This window comes from Rousettus aegyptiacus, unplaced genomic scaffold (assembly GCF_014176215.1).
Source record: "Rousettus aegyptiacus isolate mRouAeg1 unplaced genomic scaffold, mRouAeg1.p scaffold_m13_p_20, whole genome shotgun sequence".
In the NCBI taxonomy this organism is placed as follows: Eukaryota; Metazoa; Chordata; class Mammalia; order Chiroptera; family Pteropodidae; genus Rousettus; species Rousettus aegyptiacus.
This window is the reverse complement of record NW_023416296.1, coordinates 839,645-860,610: the sequence shown is the minus strand read 5'-3', so window position 1 is coordinate 860,610 and position 20,966 is coordinate 839,645. Positions and strand designations below refer to the sequence as shown.

The 20,966-nt window shown below is 57.8% G+C and overlaps 2 protein-coding genes across 3 annotated transcripts; both read right to left on the bottom strand.

Moving 5' to 3' along the window:
* Positions 1 to 231: 231 nt before the first annotated feature.
* LOC107510168 (tuftelin-interacting protein 11-like) lies at positions 232 to 5,809 on the bottom strand. The gene is given in 6 exon segments (XM_036238144.1): positions 232 to 2,098; positions 2,101 to 2,388; positions 2,391 to 2,816; positions 2,819 to 3,397; positions 5,624 to 5,629; positions 5,761 to 5,809. Coding segments are annotated over 6 exon segments (1,662 nt in total). The 3' UTR covers positions 232 to 1,784.
* Positions 5,810 to 6,229: 420 nt separating this feature from the next.
* LOC118614909 lies at positions 6,230 to 20,849 on the bottom strand. 2 transcript variants are annotated; one of them, XR_004956160.1, is made up of 3 exons: positions 19,506 to 20,849; positions 18,226 to 18,498; positions 6,230 to 9,077 (listed from the first exon to the last, which is right to left on the bottom strand). XR_004956160.1 is itself a non-coding variant. In XM_036238120.1 (2 exons), the coding sequence occupies exons 1-2, from the start codon at positions 18,816 to 18,818 to the stop codon at positions 12,733 to 12,735; spliced, it is 915 nt and encodes a 304-aa protein (XP_036094013.1). In that variant the 5' UTR covers positions 18,819 to 20,849; the 3' UTR covers positions 11,542 to 12,732. The 2 variants fall into 2 exon arrangements, 1 of the variants encoding a protein (XP_036094013.1); XM_036238120.1 differs by lacking the exon at positions 6,230 to 9,077 and adding an exon at positions 11,542 to 13,054 and having other exon boundaries at positions 18,226 to 20,849.
* Positions 20,850 to 20,966: the final 117 nt, after the last annotated feature.

Here is a 20,966-nt window from a genome sequence, read left to right as displayed (position 1 = left end):
GTTTTCTGCCTGAACTCCCCTTTTAGAGTTTAGCTGAATCACTTTCTTTCATTTTCAAATTTACGTAAGGTGATGAATTCCTCACCTGCACTTTCAAAGTGTCTTCAAGGGTTTTGTCATTTTGCCTAATCAAAAACAGCCAAGACATAGAAGTCGAAAATTATTTTTCATTTGTCTGGTCTTCTCTGAGAGTCCCCCTGGGGATTCTGGGAAGAAAGAGGAAAACAAAACAAAACTATAAGTAACTGAAAAATCCCTTGGCCGCGGTGAGTGGGGAATGTCACCAGTGTCAGAGCCGATTGTGCCGGCGAGGTTTCGTGGCAACTCCTGCATCCCCTTCTGTCTCCTGGGGTGACGGACGGACAGGACACATTGTCCTTCACACGGTTCTCGTCCCCGTCCCCAGAATCTGCTGTCAGAGAAAAGAGCCAGGCCCCGGGCTGGCCGAGACGCAGGGCTGAGACGCAGGGCTGGCCCGCGCTGCTGGCCTCTGTCCCAAGCGGCCCTGAGGGACTGTCACGGGGACGTCTTGTCACCTAGAAATGCCGAGTGGGGCAGCCGGGAGAGCCGGGGAGAGCCTGGTGCCCGGCTGGGCCTGAGGAGGGGGTGCGTCCCCTGGCGCCCGTTTTTGTCCTCAAGCCAGTGTTTGCTTCATGGGCTCCTCGCATCCAGTCTGACCTTGCAAAACGCGACCTGTCTTGACTCCTGAGTCAGAGGCCGCCGGGCCTCTGCAGGGTCCAGGCCCCGGTGCGTCAGGGGGCTGTGTAGGGGGTGCACGCACATGCGCGGGTCTGTGTGTGTGCGGGTGTCGGTGAATGTGTGTATGTGTGCGCATGTGTGTACTTGTGAGCATTGCACACACATGTACCCCTGAGTGTTATGCACACGTGTAACTTATGTGTGTGCACATGTGTGCATGTGTATGTGCATGCGTGCACGTGTACCTGTGAGCATTGTGCACGTGTGCCTTGTGTGTGTGCGTGTGTGTATGCGTGGACCTGAGACCCGGCGCGTCTTCGTCCACCGCTATCGGCTCGCGGCAGGCTGCTCGCTGGTGCAGGGACCCCGCGGGCTCCCGCCGGGCCGTCCTGCCTGACCCGTGACTGGGCGCTGCAGCCACCCGTCTCTGCTCTTTTTCACTCTCGTTTTCTTTTCTAGGTTTTAAAAATGGAAACATCACGACTTGCTTTGACATAACACAGGTATCTTGAAAAATCATGTTCGTGGAATGTGTATAATGTTCTTATAAACATTCTTAAATATACGTTAGTTTAAATTTTATTTTCATTATTTTCAAAGAGTTACCCATGCATTTATTATTCTGAAGTGTCAACCATTAAAAATGGCTTTTTTAAAAAATGATGAGATGGAGTCGATAATAAAAAAAACTTCTTTGTGTGTTAATGTATAAAAATAAATGTGCTTAGCGTTTTCACTTTTCTTTAATGCTGTTAGGATTTTAAAAAGTGTTTCCATTTATGTCATAGTGGTCTGGGGGAAGTAAACACAAGCCAGAATCATCTATGAGGTTCGCTGCGGGAATTCAAGGAAGGTTCAATGCCAGGAAAATCTACCAACACGACGTCGACGCGGCACTAACTGATTAAAGGGGAAAAGTCACGCGACCATCTCAGGAACGCAAAAGCGTTGGACGATAAAACTGGTCGTAAACCAAGCAGCCCCGTGACCCCGAGCAGCGCGTCTGCCACGCATGCGCAGCTAGCACTGCGCTTGGCGAGGAGGTGTTTTCCCTTTCAGCGTGGGGAAAACAAGGACGCCCAGTGTCACCGCTTCTGGGTGGCACTGTTGCGGGCTGCCGCAGTCTGCTTGGCCACGTCAGTCGGGCTCTGCAGGGAGGGGGACACCCGGGTCTTCTCGCCCTGGACGAACACCACTCCCCTATCCACGCAGATGACGAGGCGGCCGAAAGCGCAGAGCTGCGTCCCCTCGTGTCGCTTCATGCCTGTGACAGGCATGAAGACGATATTGTGCTCCTCAGCCTCGGTCTCGGTGAGATCCTTAAAGGTCATGGGCACGGAGCTGGCGGCCACACCGCCGCGCCTCTGGGCCACGTCCTCAGCCTCCCGCCGCTCCCGATTGCCTCGCCCCAGAAGTCTTTCTTCCGCTCTGCGCGGGCGAGGTGGGCGGTGTCCCCGCCCCCCGCCCCGCGCTGCGTGCCGGCGCCCACACTGCAGGACACCGCCCTGTTCATGATATCAAGTGTGTCACTGAATTTGTCCTTGGCAGATGGGTGCGCCAGCACCTGGCCTGAGAACATGGACTTCCAGCCCAGGTACCACTCGGTGATCTCTTCATAATTTGGGCTGTTCCTGAGCCAGGAGCACAGTACCTGAAGCCACTTGGGGAAGAAGTGCTTTTCAAGGAGGCAGAGATCATCCCTTCCCAGTGGATGACCCCATGAAAAGCATCCATGTGCTGCTGCTGAGGGCTAATGACCAACTCTCCAAGACACAGCCCCAGCGTGGGCGCTATGTTCTGGACCATGAACGCCTCCCAGGAGCCCGGGGTGAAGACATCTTTCCAGGGCTGGAGGATGAGCTTGGCAGAAGAGTCGCTGGGGTGCCACTTCTGCAGGGCACTGGACAGCTTGCTGCGGATGGGGGAGTACAGTGGCTCCAGGGGCGCCTGCATCGGGGGAAGCTATGGGTGGATCCAAGAGTGGACGGGGACAGTGTCTGTCAGCGGGTCCCAGTTTTCCACCTCCTTCTGCAGCTTGAGGAAGATGAGCTGGTCCAGTATGTTGTCCAAGATCCACACGGGGATAATGTGTACCCAGCTATCCAAGAAGTCCACCACGGCTCACAGTTCCTTGGTTGTCACTGGGTGACAATATTTCGAACAAAAGACATCCAGACTTCCCATCTCAGCCTGTGAAAGGCGTCTGCTGAGAGGTCCTGCCCACCATGAGACGGGAACTGGTCATTCTCCAGGAGACTTTTCCACTTGGAGATGAGCTCGGTGCCACAAGTACAGTCTTTGAGGGGATCCCTCCCCTCGAAGTACTCTTTCATGAGTGGATAGACGATGACCACGGCGAGGTCCACGCCGTCGGACATCCAGTACTCCTTGTAGTACTTGTCCTGCAGGGTTTCGAAGATGCGGGCGCACTCATCCAGGGTGAGGGGGTGGCTGCGCTCACACTCCTCTACCAACTCCAGGACCTTGCTGAGGTTGGAGATGACCCGTCCCTCATGGTCCAGGACCTCCGACATCTTCTCCAGTTCATGGGAGAGGTGGACCACCACATCCCGCTCATGCCGCAGCTGCCCGTCGTTCTGGATGATCTCTTGCTCCGTGAGGTCGATGAGCAGCTGCAGGTTGTGCAAAAATGAATCCTTCACATTTAAAAGGGAAAATAAATATGTCCAAAGTTGTTCTTAAAATGTTAAGGTGGGGTTCCTTTCACGCTGGTCTTTTTTATTTCGTACCCCAAGCTACGGTGCTTCAGACTGGTAGCCAGAGGCTCTGACTAAAAAGCCACTTCCATTTTGTGATCGTATAATTATATTCTCAGAGGAGCTCGATAAAACAGAAGTTTGGAGTTGCTTTTATGTCTCTGCTGAAGATTACATTTTGTAGGCTGACATGAGGTTGGACGGTTAACTCAAGATGTTTCTGAGGAATACATTTCAACATTTCAAAACTCCGGAGACTGCAGAGTTGGCCGCCTGCTACCGTAAAACCACGGTCCGGCTTATTCCGTCTGGCTGTGGGCTCCGGGCATTCCACTGTGAAGAGAAATTCAACCCATCACCAGATGACACATCCCTTCAGTAAGAAATAATTTGCGAGGAAAATTCCATCCTCCATAGATGCAGCTAAAAAGGTTACTTTTATTGGGTTCCCCATGCTAACGCCACGTTGGGTGGGAATTGTTATCAGTTAATAAGGCAGCGATGATGTGATGAGCTAAACGTATTTTCTTCGGATCAGGATGTGCCGTCCGATGTCCTTCGACCCGAAAGCGGTTTCGATACGCGGGACAGTCTCCCCTCCTTTTCTAGACGTTGGCGGGGACAGGGCAGGTGACAGCCATCTTGGGCCCGCCCTGTCCTCAGTCAGGATGCCTCACGACCCGCAAGGTGGGGCTCAGACGCACCCTGCAGAGGACAGAGCCACACGCCAACCCCTCTGGCGAGCACTAGTCCAGGGACTTCTTGGTCGAGGTGACTTTCACACAGTTCTGGTACAAACTGAAAATACAGTATTCGATTACAAAAGAATTTAGAAAAACAAGTGCGGTCAGAACAAAGTTGTACGGGAATAAAAAAAAACACAGAAAAAACACATTGGAAGAAAAAGAGGAAAATTTGTTGGAAAAATTAAAAACCATTCAAAGCTATGCAATGTTTGCCATGAAAGTTCTTTTTAGAAACAAAATCTTCAGTTCAACATTTTTATGGTATTTACATTAATTTTGGTTGAAAAGAGCCATATGGATAAATAATTTTGAGTCTAAAATCATTACGTTTCTCTGTAAGGTCATAAAATCCCTATACTACCTGTATTTGCTCATGTAAAGGAAAAGAGAAGTTCGTAAGTGCTGGGCTCGTGGGTCCAGAAATCCCCTTGCTTCCTGCCTTCGGTGGCAGACGAAGCGACTCGCTCTGTCTACTGAGGGAGCATCTCGTGAAGTTCCATGTCGTTGCTACCTGTAAACTTTTCTTAATCATTTTTATTCCAGAAAGCCTTGCACCTTCTCAACTGTCAGCGTAGTCATCTATTAACTATCAATGCACCAGGCGCCGACCATTGTCTCACGGACCCTGTCACCTTTCCCAGTCCGCCCTCCGATGACACCTCCCAGCCTCCTGTGGCTGACGGGCTAGGACCAAGTTCCGGCCACCAGACCTTGGAGAGGAGCGATGCTTCCCCAAAGCCCTCACCTCCTGCTCTCTCCTCACGGCAGGCCAGAAGGAGGCAGCCGGGTGACCTGGGAAGCCTCTCGTGGAAGGGGGCAGCCTGGTCCCCGGATGGCTGAGCGGGGGCGGGGCCTCTGTCCTGCTCAGGCTCCCCACCGCCCCCACCCTGCGTGCCATCAGCTAGAACCTCTTTCAGCGTAACATGCACAATAAACACACTTGTCTTGCGTTCGAGCCAATGGACACTTGTGACTCTGTGACCGCAGCGAGCCAAGCTCAGCACATGGCACTGGCTTCCGCTGTCACTGGACTCTTCGGACGCGTCACTCCCTGATACCCGGGCTGCGTCTCCAACACCATGCCGTCACTGCAGTGTGGCGGCAGCTGTGGCCACCCCCGGCCCACCCCGTGCCAGTGCCCCCGCCCCCCGTCTGACCCTGCTGCACTTCTAGGCCATTCCATCCCTAGGGAGTCTGTGTTTCTGAGTGCCCAGCCCAGACTCCAGACGGAGGATATTGGAGACGAGCCTTTAATTAACTGCAGACGCCCAGCAAAGGGAGCTTGGAAGGCCTTTCCTTCCAGAAGCTTCCACTCCGCTCTGAGCCTGGTGCCCAGGCCGGCGCCAGGCGCAGCAGGCCGGCTGCTGAGAGGCCGGACACCTAACGCATGGGCTGTGGAGTCGAATCAAATTAGTCGACAGAAAGAAGCAAAAGACATGCACAAGGAAGAGCGCCTCTTACCTGCACCTACGTGAACATGGGGGACGTCGCGCAAGGTCCGCGTGCAAACACGTGACCCGCCCCTGCATCTACGTAAACCTGGGGAGCGTCGCGCATGGTCCGTGTGCAAACACGTGACCCGCCACGCATGTTCTCACATCGCCAGCAGCCTTCCAGGCAGCGAGGGGGAGCTGCTGGGTCCCCCATTATTACGGTGAGAGTCGCGTAGACGGACGGACGCCGTTTGAACACACGCAGCCCGTGACGCGCCCGCCGTCGCCGGCCGCTCCGCTTGCTCAGATTTGAGCTTCCGTGGGAACGCCGTGGAAACACTGTCACGCACGTCTTCCTGGGGCGCAGCTCTTAGACCACGCTCAGGATAAATCCTAGGGAATTGGACACATTTTTAAGGTTTCTGGTGGGTGACATCGAAGTGTCTCACAGGAACAGCTGGCGAAAGCCTCGGCGTCCCGCGAGCCCCGCCCCCCGCGGTGCTTTCCGCGGTCGCTGATCCGCTGCTTTGATTCACAGCGGCAAGAGTGCGGATCGACTTCCGCGCTCGTTGACAATTCGCTGCTCTTCTCCTTACTTGCCCGTAGCCTTTTCCCTGTTTTTTTTGTTGTTGTTGTTGGTCTTTCCCTAATTGACATAGAGAAGGTTCTTTAAACAGCAAGATATTAACGCTCCGTGTGCGGCGTGGGTTCCCACGTCTCTCCGGTCCGCGGCCATGCTCCCCGGTTTGCTGCGCGGCGCTTCGTCGAGGGCGTTTTGTTCTACTCTCCCCGTTTCCCTCCCATCTGACTCGTGGCTGTCCCCTCAGTCATCACGGGACGAGCGCGTGCGGTTCTGAGCGTGCGTGTCTGTGCGTCTGCCCTTACGCTCAGCTCTGTGGCTGTGGGCACTAACTTTCCTGAATTCTCCGTCGCCCGGGACACGGGAGTGGGGGACCAGCACCTCTGTCCTGGCTCCCCTGTGCGGGCCAGAGGGCCATGCCAGAAGGCGGCCCCAGGAAAGGCGCGCCTGTCAGAACCGCCATCGCCTCAGCCGGGTGGGCATTGTCATCGTACCAATGCCACGGTTGTCTTGAAGGTCAGACAGGGAAACGCACGTGAAGTATGCGCTCGTGTTTCACCTGGCACCTGGCAGGCGCTATAGAATCGTCATCGTTGTAGAGTCTGATCTTAATTTTATGAAGATGTATGGTCGCTTCATTGAACACGATCACAAATTAATATTTTATAAGCTCTCCTTAAAATTTCTCCAAGTCGTCAGATCCGAATAGGCTGCACCGGACACACCTGGAGCCTAATGGTACAGCTGGGCTTTTCACTGTGACGCTGGACCTGGGCTGTGGGTGGGGGAGGGGTTCTGCTGCCACAGAGTGAGCCTCGGGACTGGCTGCCTCGCGGAGGGAAAGGGTCAGCCAAGACGGTGTTCCCAGGAAGGCGGAGCCTGGAAGGAAAATTGGAGGCCGGCAGAGACTGTCCATGAAACACAGAAGCATCTCCCGGACGCCAGTTGGCCCCGCGCCGAAGGGAACAGACGAGAGCCTGGGGCCACGGGGCGTCGGCCCAGGAGCCTGAACGCGGCCGCCGCCCATCGACCGGGCTTGTTAGGCTGCAGGCTGTTGCTCCATTTGTCATCTAAAAGCGATGAGCTCAGCTCACGCAGAGCGGGCGGCAGCAGTTCCCACACCATTGGGTTGCGCACCAGCGCGCCGGGGGCCAATACGGACTTGGCGGAAGGTCCCCAGCAGCTCCGACCTGCTGTCGGCGGAGGGACGCGCTGGAGATGACGGACGAGTGTGCCAGGACGGGCGAGGCGTCTGCGTGTGCCGCCCACGCAGGCCACGCGTGCCCAGCACGGCGCCCCGGTTCCCCTCATTCCCCTGCGGCTGCTCCCGCGTGGCCTCGCCTCGCCTCGGCGATAAACCCGCACCCGGTCTGTCGCCCACACCTCCCCCTGGAACTCCGGGCTGGCGCCCTGGAGCCAAGGAGCACCGAGGGGTGAGCGCGCGGGGAGAGTGCGTGAGGCCTTGGCGCACGAGTCGAGGCTGGCGCGTCAGGACCTGCAGCTGAGTCAGGCGCCGGCGAAGGCAGGGAACGGAGGGGCCCTGGAGTCCCTGCGGACTGGGGGCGGGCGCCGGGGCTCTTGGGACCTTCATCTTGGGACCCACAGGGAGGGGCGTCTGCTCTCTCCCTCCGTGTGAATGTTCGTCTCCTTCACAGATACACCCCGAGTGGTGTTGAACCGAATGTGGGGCCCCTGCGGCCCGGTGAAGTTGACACTAAGGTTAACCATGACGCCCCTGCACGGGGCGCAGCATCTAGCCTGCCAGTAGGCCGACGGTGAGAGCCAGCCTCTGCGTCTCCAGAGCTGGGGTGGTCCTCAGCGGGGTTCCCGCAGTGGGCGGGGCTTGCGCCCCACTGCCGGTCCACTCTGCACCGCCCTCCCCTCCCGGGCGCGGGGGAGGCCAGGGGCCGCAGGTGAGCAGAGCCTCCCAGGGGCGCCAGCGTCCTCGGGTTCCAGGGCAGGAACGGGCGGCACGAAAAGGGTCATTGCCAGGGCGGCTGACGACTGAGGACGCGAACAGCAGTGCGCGAGCGGAGGCCACGCCCCTTCTCATCCACAGCGCTCCACTGCATCGAGGTGAGGGCACAATGCCCAGGTAGTGCCAGGAGCCCACCTGGCCCTCAGGTCTCACAGAAAAGTGCACCTGTCAGGACTTCCCCAGAGTGTCCTCAACAACACGGGTGTCCCAGCTCCTGGGAGACGCGGGGAAGGCTCGGCGCACGGGCCTCTGGAGAGGACTCTGCTGCCGGGCTGGGACCCTCGGAGGAGACTCGGGGAGCAGAGGGCAGGGCAGGGGTTCCGACTTCCGGCTGCGAGGACAGGAGCAGCCCTGCCTCGCTGCGTGGGCATGTCCGGCGTCCTGGGCTGCGGCCCAGCAGCCACCAGGCCCGCGGCAAGGTCGGTGCCCGCCCTTCCTTACCCAGATGCCGTCAACCCAGGGGCGGCGCTGGTCTCACTGAACGAGAGCCACCGCGATGGGGAGGGTATTTTTAGACTTTTCTGCCGAGTGGCTTGAGCAGGACTAGCAGAGCCAGGCGTGAAAAGCCCCCGCTGCACACAGCGACACGGGGCGCCCGTGCTCCCACACGCAGAGAAACACCTCTCCAGCCGGGACTGCAGTCGTCCGCCGCCGTCTCTTAAATAACCAGGCTCTCAAATTATCCCCGAGGAAAAAAAAGCAAAACAAAACAAAGAGCCAGTCCTTTGTTGAGAAGAGGAAGAGAAGGCCCAGAAGCCGGCCCCTGGGGCAGAGGCCGCTCCCCGTCGCGGACGTTTATCTCTCTTCCTGCACCTTCGATTTCCGCTATTCGTGGAAGGACAGAATTGAGCGGCAGAAGAATAAAAGGAAACGCAGGACCAGCGGCGGTCTTGGCAGAGGGGGGCCGTCAGCTGCCCCGAAATCCTGAAATAAAAATGGTTTTCCCATAAAACATTCGCTTGTCAGAGATGCAAATTAGAGATATTTTTAGGCAATATTAATGCTCCCATTCGCAGACTGCCACTTATGTCTGCCCCTCCCCCCGCCAAGGCCATCTGAGTGCCCGGCTCCTTTTTAAAATCCTATTTTAGAATGAGGAACCGGCTGTTCTCTATAGGAGGGATGCATGCCCATTGTAAGGGGTCAAACAGTTGCAAAAGTTACAACAAAGCAATAAAGGAGCCAAAAAATTCTGGAAGGGTGTAGGGTGGGGCCCCCACTGCCCTGAGGGTCTATATTTACCCTGCGAGTATTCCATGCCCCAGGGAGCATGACATTAAACAGCAAACAAATAGACACCACCGTGACCAGGAGAGGAGAACCGGGGAGAGCGCAGCACGGACGTGGACTTTGCCAGACAGGACAGGGCTTTCGGTCCCGCCGCCTGGACAAGACGCCCACGTTTTAATTTTTCACGAGGCCTGCGTGTGACGTAGCCAACCTGCCTCTCCTGCATTACACTGGTATGCGATACCCTTCCAGGTCTGCTCTTTAATGAAAATCGAGAAAGCAGTTGGGCCCCAAAAGGAAAATCCCGAGTTGTCCTTCCTTTTATGGTTTCCTGGGACTTCGGCACCATCTGCTCCACCGTCTGATTAGCTCAGTCATATGGGCACAGGGAGTGCTCTTCGCAACACTGTATCCCAGCCCCGGCCAGTGCAATAAGGCAAGAAAAAAAAAATAGAAGGCACACAGATGGAAGGGGTGGAAGGAAATCTGTCTTTTCACAAACAACATGGTTGTGGATGTAGAAAATCCTAAAGAACCTACAAAAAGTACTGCAGTTAGTAAGTGAGTGTAGCCAGGCCAGACACAAAGTCAGCATGCAAAGTCAATTGCATCTCTATATGAGAGCAGGAAACAACGGGAAATGTAAATCTAAACACACCTTTCACAGTAGCAGCAAAAAACATCAAATGAGTGGGAATGAATTGAACAAAAGGATATGCAAGACCTGTATGCTGAAAACGCTAAAAAAATCGCTGCAGAGAGAAACGAAAGCCACTACCTCAGCGGAGGGCCGGGCCACGGCCGCGGGCAGAGCACCCCTTCGCCCCAAAGCGACCTCCTGATCCACACAGTCCTCACCGAGATCCCAGCTGGCGTTTGCGTAGACATCGCGGCGCTGATTCTAAAAGCGTAATGGAGACGCAAGGCGCGCCCCGGAGCCTGGCGGCCCCAACAGGTCCTGGGCACTGGCGGCGAGGCAGAGCAGCGAGGCGGAGTGACAGCAGATGGACGGGACAGAATGGGGTCCCGAAGCAGTCCCGCTGCGGGTCAGAAATCCCGACCGCGGCTTCCTGTCGGTTTGTTTGAAAGGGACTTTCTGGAGGCGGGGTGGTTGCTCTGGCGGGAAGGGGGCTCTGGCTGCAGAGGGCGTGCGTCTGTCACAAGCCACCCCGTGTCTTTGCATTTCCCGCGTGTACCGCCAGTCAGGGCAACGGGTTAGGACTTGACAGGGGAGGGTCTGGGGCCGCGCCGGGCGGGTTGCGGGCGCTAGCGTTTCTGGCGAACTTGCTGCAGGCTCCTTTGGGAGGGGGACGTAGAGTAACTGCTGTTTTACCGAGTGTGTTAACAAGTTTGTTACTTTCCAGAAACGTTTTTAATAATTAAGCTGAAATCCTCCTGTCAATCACCTGGTTGCCATGGAGGCTGACACGCTGTTGGGAGTGAGCCCAGCCGGGCACGTTGGCTCACACTTAGGGGCATGACGAGGACTGAGAGTTTCCAGAAACAGCCAGTTACCCCCGCCCTTCCCCCAGCCCCCCATCTCCTTTCATAGCCCGAGCGCGTGCCCAGCACACTGGCCGCTGCGCGCAGTGCGAGGAGCCGGGGGAGGGGGGGGGTGCCGCTGGACCCGAGGCCTGGACACACCTGCTGCCCCCTGCACACCCCCCTTGGGTGTGTGTGTGAAACACAGAGCGTGAAAAACCGAAATGAAGCCCGGGAAGCGCCTGTGCGCGTGCGCGCCACAGCCCTGCTCGGGGACGCGGAGGGGGCGCGCCCGGAACCGGAACGGGGCTCGCCGGCGCCCGCAGACCCCGCGGGCGCGCTCAGTGGGCAACCAGATATGATAAGACCGGCAGGAAAAACATGTGCTTTTCCATTTTGGGAAATAGTCAAAGCTTTTATATTCTACCAAAAATAGAAGTGGCGTTCTGGAAAGCCAAACTAGCTGGGCTTGTGGACCTCGGCCATTCAAACGGACCCACGTAGGCCACGGTGCTGTCATCTTTCTGGAATGTGTGCCTGCATTTCCCTGAGGTCCTGGACCCGAGGCAGCACGGAGTCTGGGACCTGCTCAGGCCTGCAGAAGCTCGGCCACCCCACCCACCCCTCCCCAGGCCCTGGGCCCCTCCACCGCAGCGGCTCTGACGCGCCTGGCGTGGGTCCCGCCCTGACACGCCCTGGTGTGGGTCCATGCAGGGTGTGGTGACCCTGCGCCCTCACGGACGTGCTCTCCCCAGCCCCCCCCAGGACAATGACAAACACGACATCCTTTTTTGTCACTTGAATGTTCCCTCAGAAAGAGATGTGCTGAATTACCGAGTAGCGCCTCTGCCACACGCCCCCGCAGTGGCTGGCCTTGGACAGGAGGACTCAGGTTTGCCGTTAGGTCCCTAAGTTGTCCTAGAATCCTGGCCCCCACATCCTGCGTGGGGACGGGTCTCTCTCTGGCTGGATAGCACGGCAGACGGAGACCAGGCCTTGTGCCCGACTGCTGTTACACTGCACATGTCGAGCTGACACTTTGTTTCACATGTTGGTTATGTCACAGGATGGCCTGCACTTTGCTGACATGCGATTTACAGGCGACCTCTCTGACGGGGGCGCGGAGGCCCAGAGCGGCTCACCTGAGGAGGGGCCTGTCCTCTATCTGGCCATGCTGCCTCCACACTTGGGGCAGAAAGTGTGGCCGTGAACTCCCCACCCCCGCAGGCCTCGTCCAGCTGTGAGGACACAGCGACGGGCGGCAGAGGGCCAGCTGGAGGCCACAGGCCGGGGCTTCTCCCACACTCTCCCGAGTCTCCCACGGCTTGTCCCTGGGCACGGCGCCTGCAGTGACCCTGTGGGGAAGGGACAGAGCAGAGAGGGGTTCCGGGAAGAGTGCTGGGAGGATCACGGGACACCTAGGAAGCACTGGGCACACATGCCTCAGAGGCACAGGGCACCGAGGGGCGCCATCGCTCCAGGGAGTGCTGCCACCAGAGGAGACAGAGTCCCAGAGCTCTGCAGTCTGTCTGGGTCTTTGAGGAAGGGGGCGTGGCACAGAGCTTTGGGCATCAGCTCCAGAAGCAAACAACACATCTGCTCAGTGACGCTCAAACCCCCCGGGGTCCTGCTGGAAACGGGCTCCCGGGGTCCCTCTGCAGAGCCTGACACGGTCGGCCTGGGGGCCCAGGGCTGCCTCTGTGAGGAGCAGCCCAGGTGACTGTCCCATAGCTAGTCTGGAGGCCACACTTGGAGGAAAACTCGCCTCAATCATCGAATGGTGGAAGGCCAAAGACTCTTCCTGGGGCACCCCTCTTCCTGCTGGCCGACTCCCATTGAGTCACGGGGACAAAGGGACACGGCTTAATTAAGTCCCGACAGAAAGGGTGAACGGCAGACCCAGGGTCTGGACGGCGCGAGGTCCCGGGGTCGAGGAGCGGGGCAGCCGCAGGCCGTGACGCTGGCTTTCTCTGGCCCCGGGGTAAAGCTTCGGGTTGCTTTTCAGTTCTTCCCGTGGCTCGCGGAGCCCAGCCCGCCGGTGGCGGCTTCGACCGTGTCCTCGTGGTCCAGGACGCTCAGCTGGCCCGTCAGAGGGGACGCGGCATGGAAGGGAGGGAAGGTCTTGGATGGGGCTGGTCCGGGCTTTGCTCTGCACGTTACCAGGAGCTGTTCTGCTTTGCGTCTGATTTCTAAAAAAAAATCTACTGTTCAAGCGAAGTTGGCGAAGCTGCTAATTTGTTTAGTGTGTGTATTGATTTACACCCGTCTTTCCTCACAAAGCCCTTGGGGTGTTTGGCAATGCTAATCCCTCACGCTGATCCCATTTAATCTTCACAAGCACATGTGGCCTTATTGCCCCGGTGTCCCCGCCGAGAACCCGTTTCCTTGCTGACTGCCCCCCGCGCGCCGCCCCAGGAGACCCCCACGCACGCCCACGTCTGTGCACAGCACACCATGAGTGCCAGGGCTGTGATCCTACAAACACACAGCCACGCGCCTCCCGGCACCGTGGGCGAGCTGCTCCGGGGCGGCGGGTTCTTAGGGACGTGCATGTGTCTGCGTCAGATTCCAAATCGTTTCCCAAAGTGGCCTATCGTTCTCCCCAGGCACACCGGCCAGGAGTCCCTGTGCCAAGCTCGCCCCGCCCCCCGCCCCGCCCGAGTCCCGTCTCGCCTGTCCTCTGCTTTCAAAATTTTCCCTTTAAAATATACTTAATATGCTATTTGACTTACCAAGAGGTTGCATGCACACGGACGTAACTTACAAAGCACCCCGCATGCCCTCTCCATCCTCGCCACAGCCCAGGGCTGGGGCCGTTCCCGGGACCTCCGGCTGCGGGCGCTCCCCCCGCCCGCTCATGCCGCAGGCAAGCGCCGCCGGAAACTGTGCCCGCCACTGCCTGGCTGTGTGCAGGTGCGTGTGTACGTGTGCGTGCACAGCTACGCGTGGGCGCGCGATAAATTACACATGCAGACATGACAACACGTATGTGTGCTGCATCCGTGCCTAAGCCCTCTCATGTTCCGTTTGCCTTGTTTTCAGGCTTTGCAAAGGGGCACGTTTTTCAGTCAACATTTTATTTCCAAGATCCCCCTGTCAGGTGTCACTGTAGCTGAGCTGCTGAACATCCCCGCCTCACAACGTGTACGGGTGGACGGGGCAGGGTGAATCCGCCCCGAGGCATTTTGTCTTGTGCGGGGTAGGTGGACAGCGTGAACACGGCCGTTCCGCGCGCCCTCCCGAGCACACGTGCACGGGTTCCTGCGAGGGAGACCAGTGGCAGTGGGCTGAGAATACGCAGTTTTATGAGACACCTGTTTCCCAAAGCGGGAGCAAATTCCGCTCCCACTAGCGATGTTTAAGAATTCGGCGACCCGCATCCTCTCCAACCCTTGATACCGTCAGTCTTTGAAATGTTTGCCGGTTCGGGGGTGTACGAGAGTATCGCTGTGACCCGAGCCCGCACGTCCCTGTGAATGAGGCTGAATGTCCTGTCATGTGCTTCTGGGCCACGTGTGGGCCTCCGCTGATCCTGTCTTTTGTCCATTTTTTTTTTTAAGTCATTTGCTTTTCTCATTTGCATACGGATCCTCCGACAGGTGCACATGTCGCAAACATCCTCCTCTCTGTGACGTGTCTCTTCACATCCAGACATCTCTCAGTCTTACCTCTCCTGGTTAGCACGTGCACCCTAAGAAATCCTCCTTCCCCAAGGTCATGGAGGTATTTGCCTGTATTTTAAAAGTTTAAAAGTTTTGTTTTTCTTAATTCATCTGGACTGAGCCTTGTGCGGGGTGTAAGGTATGTGCCAAATTCCGTTCCCCCCGCAGGGACGAACGAGTGTCCGGCATCACTTACCGAAGCCTTTGGTTTCCCGCCGACCTGCGGCGCCTCAGCTGTCATGTGGAAAAACACATGTGGGCCCGCTCCTCCTCCTGTGTGTCTCACGGGTCAATCTGTCCCTCCTCGGCTGGTAAGTTCCTGCGCTTTAAAGTAGGTTTCGACACCTGCTGGTGCAAGTCCCCACTTCCTTCTCTCTCTTTAGGGATGTCTCGGCCCCTCTCGGTCCTCTGCCTTCCCGTCACAAGTTAGTCAGCCAAGTTGCATAAATATGTTGGAATAGTTACCGGAATCCCACTGACTTTGTAGGTAATTTGGGGAAGAAGTAACATCTTTATGATGCTGACATTGTCTTACTTATTAAATTGGTGTCTCTACATCCACTTGCTCTATCAAGAATTCTTAAAAATATTTTTCTTCTTAAAGATCATAACACTTGTTAGATTTATTTTTAACTCATAATTTTGTTGCCATTGTAAATGGGATCATTTTTTCTAAATTACATGTTGTTTCTTGATGTTTAAAAATCGGTTTGTGTGTGTGTGCTGATTTTAGACTCAGTAACCTTGCTAGAGTTTATTAAATCTAAGAATTTAGCCGTAGATTATTTTCAATTTTCTGCATGTGCGATCACATCGCCCGTGAATTTTTCTTTTTTCCTTTCCAACCTTTACACAGTTTATTCCGTGGTTGTGTCGTGTTGTTGTTTGGGCTCTAATGGGAGCCCAAAGAGCGAGGTCCTCGTTTCGTTTCTGATTTAAATGCTCCTGCGTTCGTTTCCCCATGGGTCTGACGTCTGCTTTAGGCAGCTTGGACCAGGTCAAGGAAGTTCCCTCGGTTCCATGTCCCGAGAGCTTGCCCTTCTCGGCGTGAGCAGAGCTGGGTTTCGTGAAAAGCCTCTCCCGCGTCTGTCGGGATGATCGCATGGGGGCTGCTGCGCGATCTCCTGATGCAGTGATTCGCACTTGTGGATTTTAAGCGTCGAGCCAGGGCTAGATCCTCGGGCAAACCAGCTTGGCCATACGTTCCGGTGGTCACTTTCTGTATTACTGGAGTTCGGTTTGCTGCGTGTTGGGGTTTTACGGTCGTTTATTTGGGTCGTTTGTTCGTCTGTGAAATGGGTCCACGCCTTCTCTCTCCCAGTCTTTTCAGGTCTGGAAGTCGCGGTTATAACAGCTTCACTGTATGAGAGGCAACTGTCCCCTTTCCGTGAACACCAACACACCACTGTATTCTTCAGGCGCCGCGACCTCTGTGTCGCCACACACAGTGGATGGATGTCGTCCTCCCGTTTCTCGGACTCCTGTTTTTCTTACCTGTCTCCCCGTCTCCTCCGCTCCTGCACCGCGCACCCCACTTTAATGGTTGAAGTTCTCCTCTCTCCTCTCTCCCCAGGCGACCACTTCCATCCTCACGGCTCCCCGACATGAGTCCCCACCATTGTTCCCTTCCCAGGACGCCAGTCCCGCACACCCCGCTGTCCTCCCGACACAGCCACCTGACTTCCGACGGGTCTCGCGAACCCAGCGCTGGCGGGAGCATCTCCGGGCTTCTCCCCAGCCGGCTGTCACTCTCCTCCCACCTCGGCACGTAGCACAGTCCCCTCCAGCATGCGCAGCCGGGACCGCGCAGGTGGTCGCTGACCCTCCCTCGCCACAGCCCTGCCCAGCCCGTCACCAAGTCTGATCAAGTCTACTTCCCAAAGCCCCGTAGCTCTCCCCTCTTCCGTGCCGCCACCTGAGCTCCTCACCTGGCCACGTGCGTCTGCTCAGAGCAGACACCGGGGAGGCGGAATGAGCCCCGACCCCTCGCCCTGTCCCGATGGCCCGGTTGGGGTTGCGTTTCTTCCCCGCCCCCGGACATCCGGGTACTGCCGTGAAGGCGGGTCCCACCGGGCTTACAGCGGCGGCGTGCGCACCTCCTCTGTAAACGGCCAGGCGGTCAGTACTGGGCTTCATGGCCACCTACGTCGCTTGCATGTTCTTCCTGTTACGCAGTGTGACGCTCGTCCTGGCCTTGCGGACCGCACAGAAACCGGCCACGGGCCTCGGTGTGCCCACCTCTGGCCTCGCGCTCCACTCTGGCCCCGCAGCCCGCCCCATTCTGCGGTGGCTCCGGGGGGCGGGGTAGGAGCTCCAGAGGCCCCGTCAGTGAGCTGCGGCACCCCGTTCTCTGCCACCTGGCGCGGGCGGCTGGCGAGGTGCTACGTTATCCTCGCGGGGGCCGAGGACAAGCGCCCGGGCCAGACGGCTCGTGGCCACATGACCACGGCGCGGGTCCGAACCGGTCCGACCCTAACGCCTGCCCCCTGCCCATGTCACCGGTAGACTGTGGACACCTCGGCAGCCATGGGTCACCTTCTTCATCTGCGTCCACCGAGCGCAGGACACGTGGCCCGCCGCCGGGCGGCCAGAGCGCTGTCTCAGATCCTGGTCTCTGCCTGTCCCCCGTGACGCTCGCTTCGGGCTGGCTTCCCCGGGGAGGGCCACGTGGCACGTGGAGAGGGCCATACGAACCGCTGGGTCTCAACAGCTCAGGTCTAGGCACGCGGGGACTCAGGAGCGGCTCAGCGCCAGCTCCACGTTCCTGGGGAGGTCACACCCGGTCAGACGCTCCCGGGGCCTGGCAGTGTGTGCGTATCCCAGAGCACAAAGAAGGTTCCTCCTGGGCCATCCTGTGCCCAGGGGTTCACTGTGGGCCAGGGGGTGCCCAGGGGGCGGTCCGTGGTGAGCCGGGCAGACTCCCCGCGAGCCGTCCCCAGGAAGAGCTGACCGAGGGGCCTGGTGCGACCTTGTTTTCGTCACTCCAGTCTCACGTTTGTTTTGTTTTGTTTTTTAAAATAGGACGGAATATATTACATCTCAAATAAATGCATCTCAGTGTATTGGTTACTTCTCATTAGCAGTTTTATCTTCCCAAGTCTTTTAAAAACCAAGAAATCAATGACCTACTTTTAGCCTGCAATCGAAAAGTACCCATGTCTTTTTCCAAACGGATGGGACAGAATTAAATAAAATAAGGCAATGCACGTTTTTCCAGGCACATTTTTTGGTTGTACGCAGGGTCTGCAGTGAAACGGGTGACCAAAGAACAAGGTTGTCCTTGTGACTAAATGGTTGGAACCCACACTCGGCCCGAACGACGGTTCCTGGGACCTGCGTGGTCTCAGCAGCGCAGGGCAGGGACGTGCTTGCCCCTTGGAGGCGGTAACGGAATCACACCCGCCGCCCTGTGGCAGCAGAGGGGTGGTCGCCTGAGAGCCCAGACTGAAGGGCCAGAGAGCCAGGCTGTGACAGGGGCCCTCTGTGCTGCAGCCCCGTGGCTCAGCCCGTGCCCACTCGCTCTGCCAGGGAGCTGGACAGAAGAGTGGATCTTATAGCTGTGAACCCTGAACGCGTCCTGTGGCCCCGAGGCTGCCCGGAAGCCCGGGTGGTAAAGGCAGAGAGAGCCCTCCCCTCCTGGTGGTTCTGATCCGATCTGCTCCGCTCCGCTCCGGGCCGCAGCCTGGGGCCCCATTTACCTCTGTCTCCTGTGTCTGTGGCAGGCGATGACAAGCCCGGTCGTACCACCGTGTCCCACAGGCGTTTGTAGTGCCCAGAGCAACTTTTGATCCTGCCAGTGGCCGGCAGCTACGTGGCCATGTACAAGCAGCCGAGGCACCTTCTGCGCTGTGTAGACAGGGTTCCCGCACCGAGGCTTCGCGCGCCTTTGTAAAACCTCATAGCACGTCATGGGCAGGCAGAAGGCCAGCTGGGGTCCTGCAGGTGAGCAGTGGGGCATCACGCTTGTTTTCCTGGACACAAGATGGTATTTTATTTTGGGGGCCCGTGTGAGTGGGGTACACAGAAGGGGTGCCCGGGGGCAGGGCGGCGGTTCAGGCCTGGGTGCTGCTCTGGGTGCAGAAGGCCCAATAACAGCCTGTATGTGGTTACAGCTGCCAGCGCCTCCGTGGGGACGCCCAGCCCGGGCACCCGGGTAGCAACACTGATGGTGGACAAGGGGCAGATGGGCTTTCCTCGGGAGGTGGTGGGATCCCTCCCCGAAGCACCTGACCTCTTGGGTCCCCAAGTGGGTGTGCTGCTCACGCCCCCGGGAACGCCCCACCATCAGCATAACGAGGCGTGTTCCGTGTGCCCTTCTGCCAAGCTGGAGGGAAGGCCACGACACGTCTGTATCTGGAGGCAACGGTGTCTGAGGTGGCGTAACTGCAAGGGGCCACCCCAGCTCCTCGCCTGTCCCCAGAGCAGCCTGAGGGTCTCGGACACAGGCACCTGCTCTCACCACTGCTGCTGAGGGAGGGGACGAGAGTCACGGCTCCAGCTACAACTGAAGGGCAGTCACCAGGGTTGACATTAAATGACGGCCTGAGGAAGGTGGCCACAGCGATGGCCTCCTGTGAGCCGCACATCCCTCTGCCAAGTCCCTGAGTGGGCCCCTCTCACACACCCGGGGCTTAGCCCTCGCCTTCCTTTGGCCAATGGGACCTTCGTGAACATGGTGCCAAGGCTGGAGCTCTGTCACCATGAGCAGTGGTCCTGCCGGCCTGCTGACGGCGGGTGACACACGGCCCACGTGCAGGGTCCCAGTCCACACCCCACGAGGCAGAGCTGAGCCACCCCAGCTGTGGGCCCACAGGATCCGAGCAGATGACTGCTTTAAGACACTTAGTTTTGGGGTGTGTGTTACACAGGAATAGATAAAGGTCCTCCCACTCCCCTCATTCCGGATGAGTCCCCAGAGGGTGTCCCAGGAAGCCTGATTTTTGCTTAGTTGTCAATCAGTGGCCCTCGGTCCCTGTACCTGGCACTGGGCCCTCAGGCAGGGCGCTGGGCCTGCTTGTGCGCTGGCTGGCCCCGAAGGCAGTGTTTCCTTTCGTCAGACAGCAACCTGACGCATGTGACTGGCCCTGCGGCACTTTCCCCTGTGGTTAATTTATGCTGATCACTGAGCTCTCGTCATGTGCATTGCTGTCACGTGACTCCGAGCAGGTGACGTGTACCAGGCATGCACTCGGCTCGCCATCCGTGTGCCTTTCCTTTCCTGTCTTACACACGAGGAACCACGCGGAGGCCCGGAGTGACCCCTCTGGCCCCACAGCCAGAAGTGGGAGCAGCTGGACTTGACCTTGGAGTCTAACCTCTACGCCCACGGGCCCTGCCCTGGCCCTGCCCTGCCCTAGGCTCGCCAGGCCCTGACCACTCTCTCTGCCTGCTGTGAAAATGAATTTAAAAACCTCTTTCAAATCTAGAGGTGAAGCCCTGAAGGAGAACCCCCCCACTCAGAACACCCACGCAGGAAGAAGCTACCTGGCACTCCCCAACGGGAAGCCTACCTCGCTCCTCAGGCGGGAGGAAGGAAGGTTTTCTCCTGGCCCAGCAGCAGCCCAGCGAGCCGCCGCCACCCCAAACTCTCGCTCCCCTCCAAAGGACTCTGCCCCCAACTCGGCCCATTTTTCTTCATGGAACTTCGCCCCCTTCTCTCTCTCTCCGCCTATGGTTCAGAGTTTGTGTGTCTCCAGTTGCAAGTCCCTTGCTATTCTCCAATAAACCCGTCTTTGCTGGTGAAATAACTGTTCTTAGGGTTAACACTATTGAGTTCTAGTAAAGCACCCAACAGCCAAAGGCATTGCGCGGCTATTCCCCGCTCCTCTGCTCTCGGCGCCTGTGTTCGGGAACTGTATTTTTCCTTATTAAACTCTTTCTGTTCTGAATAGAATCACGACCTTGAGCTGGGAATTCTGGTCTTCGAAATTGCTGCATTTCCACACATGCTTATCATTGCGTGTAAACACTTCTCAGTGTAGCTATACAATGGAAGGAGTTCACTGCATACGCCGTAAAAAGGCTTTAAAACTGCTTTTCCTGCAAAACCGGCCGACCCACGACCACCTTAACTTTGGGAATTTGGACGGGCTTCAGAACTCACTGCGAGTGCCACACGGAAACGCGGGAACCCCTCTGGAGTTTGGGGACCCCGATTTCGCACTGCACATGGCTCTTTGGGAGGACGACCGGCCAGAATGCGTTTGAACGTCCGGTTCTCGGCGGGTCCTCCCAGGGGTCGCCGGTGCCCCAGGTCCCACGCCAGGCCACCCTCCTCCTCCCCGCACGGGCCCGGCTCCGCGCCCCCGCCCGCGTCCCGGGACCCGCGGACCCCGGGCGCGGCGTGCGTGCGTGCACGCACGTCCTGCGTCACGGCGTCGCCCACCCCGGCGTGCGCGCGGCCTGCGGCGGGGGCGGGCGCGGAGGCTGAGGCGGCGGC

Coding starts and splice junctions, on each gene's coding strand:
- LOC118614909 (XM_036238120.1), bottom strand. CDS start 18,818: ATGCTGATGGTGGGGCGTTCCCGGGGGCGTGAGCAGCACACCCACTTG. Junction 13,055..18,225: donor CACAGACACAGGAGACAGAG/GTAAATGGGGCC, acceptor ATTTTTTTTTAG/AAATCAGACGCAAAGCAGAA.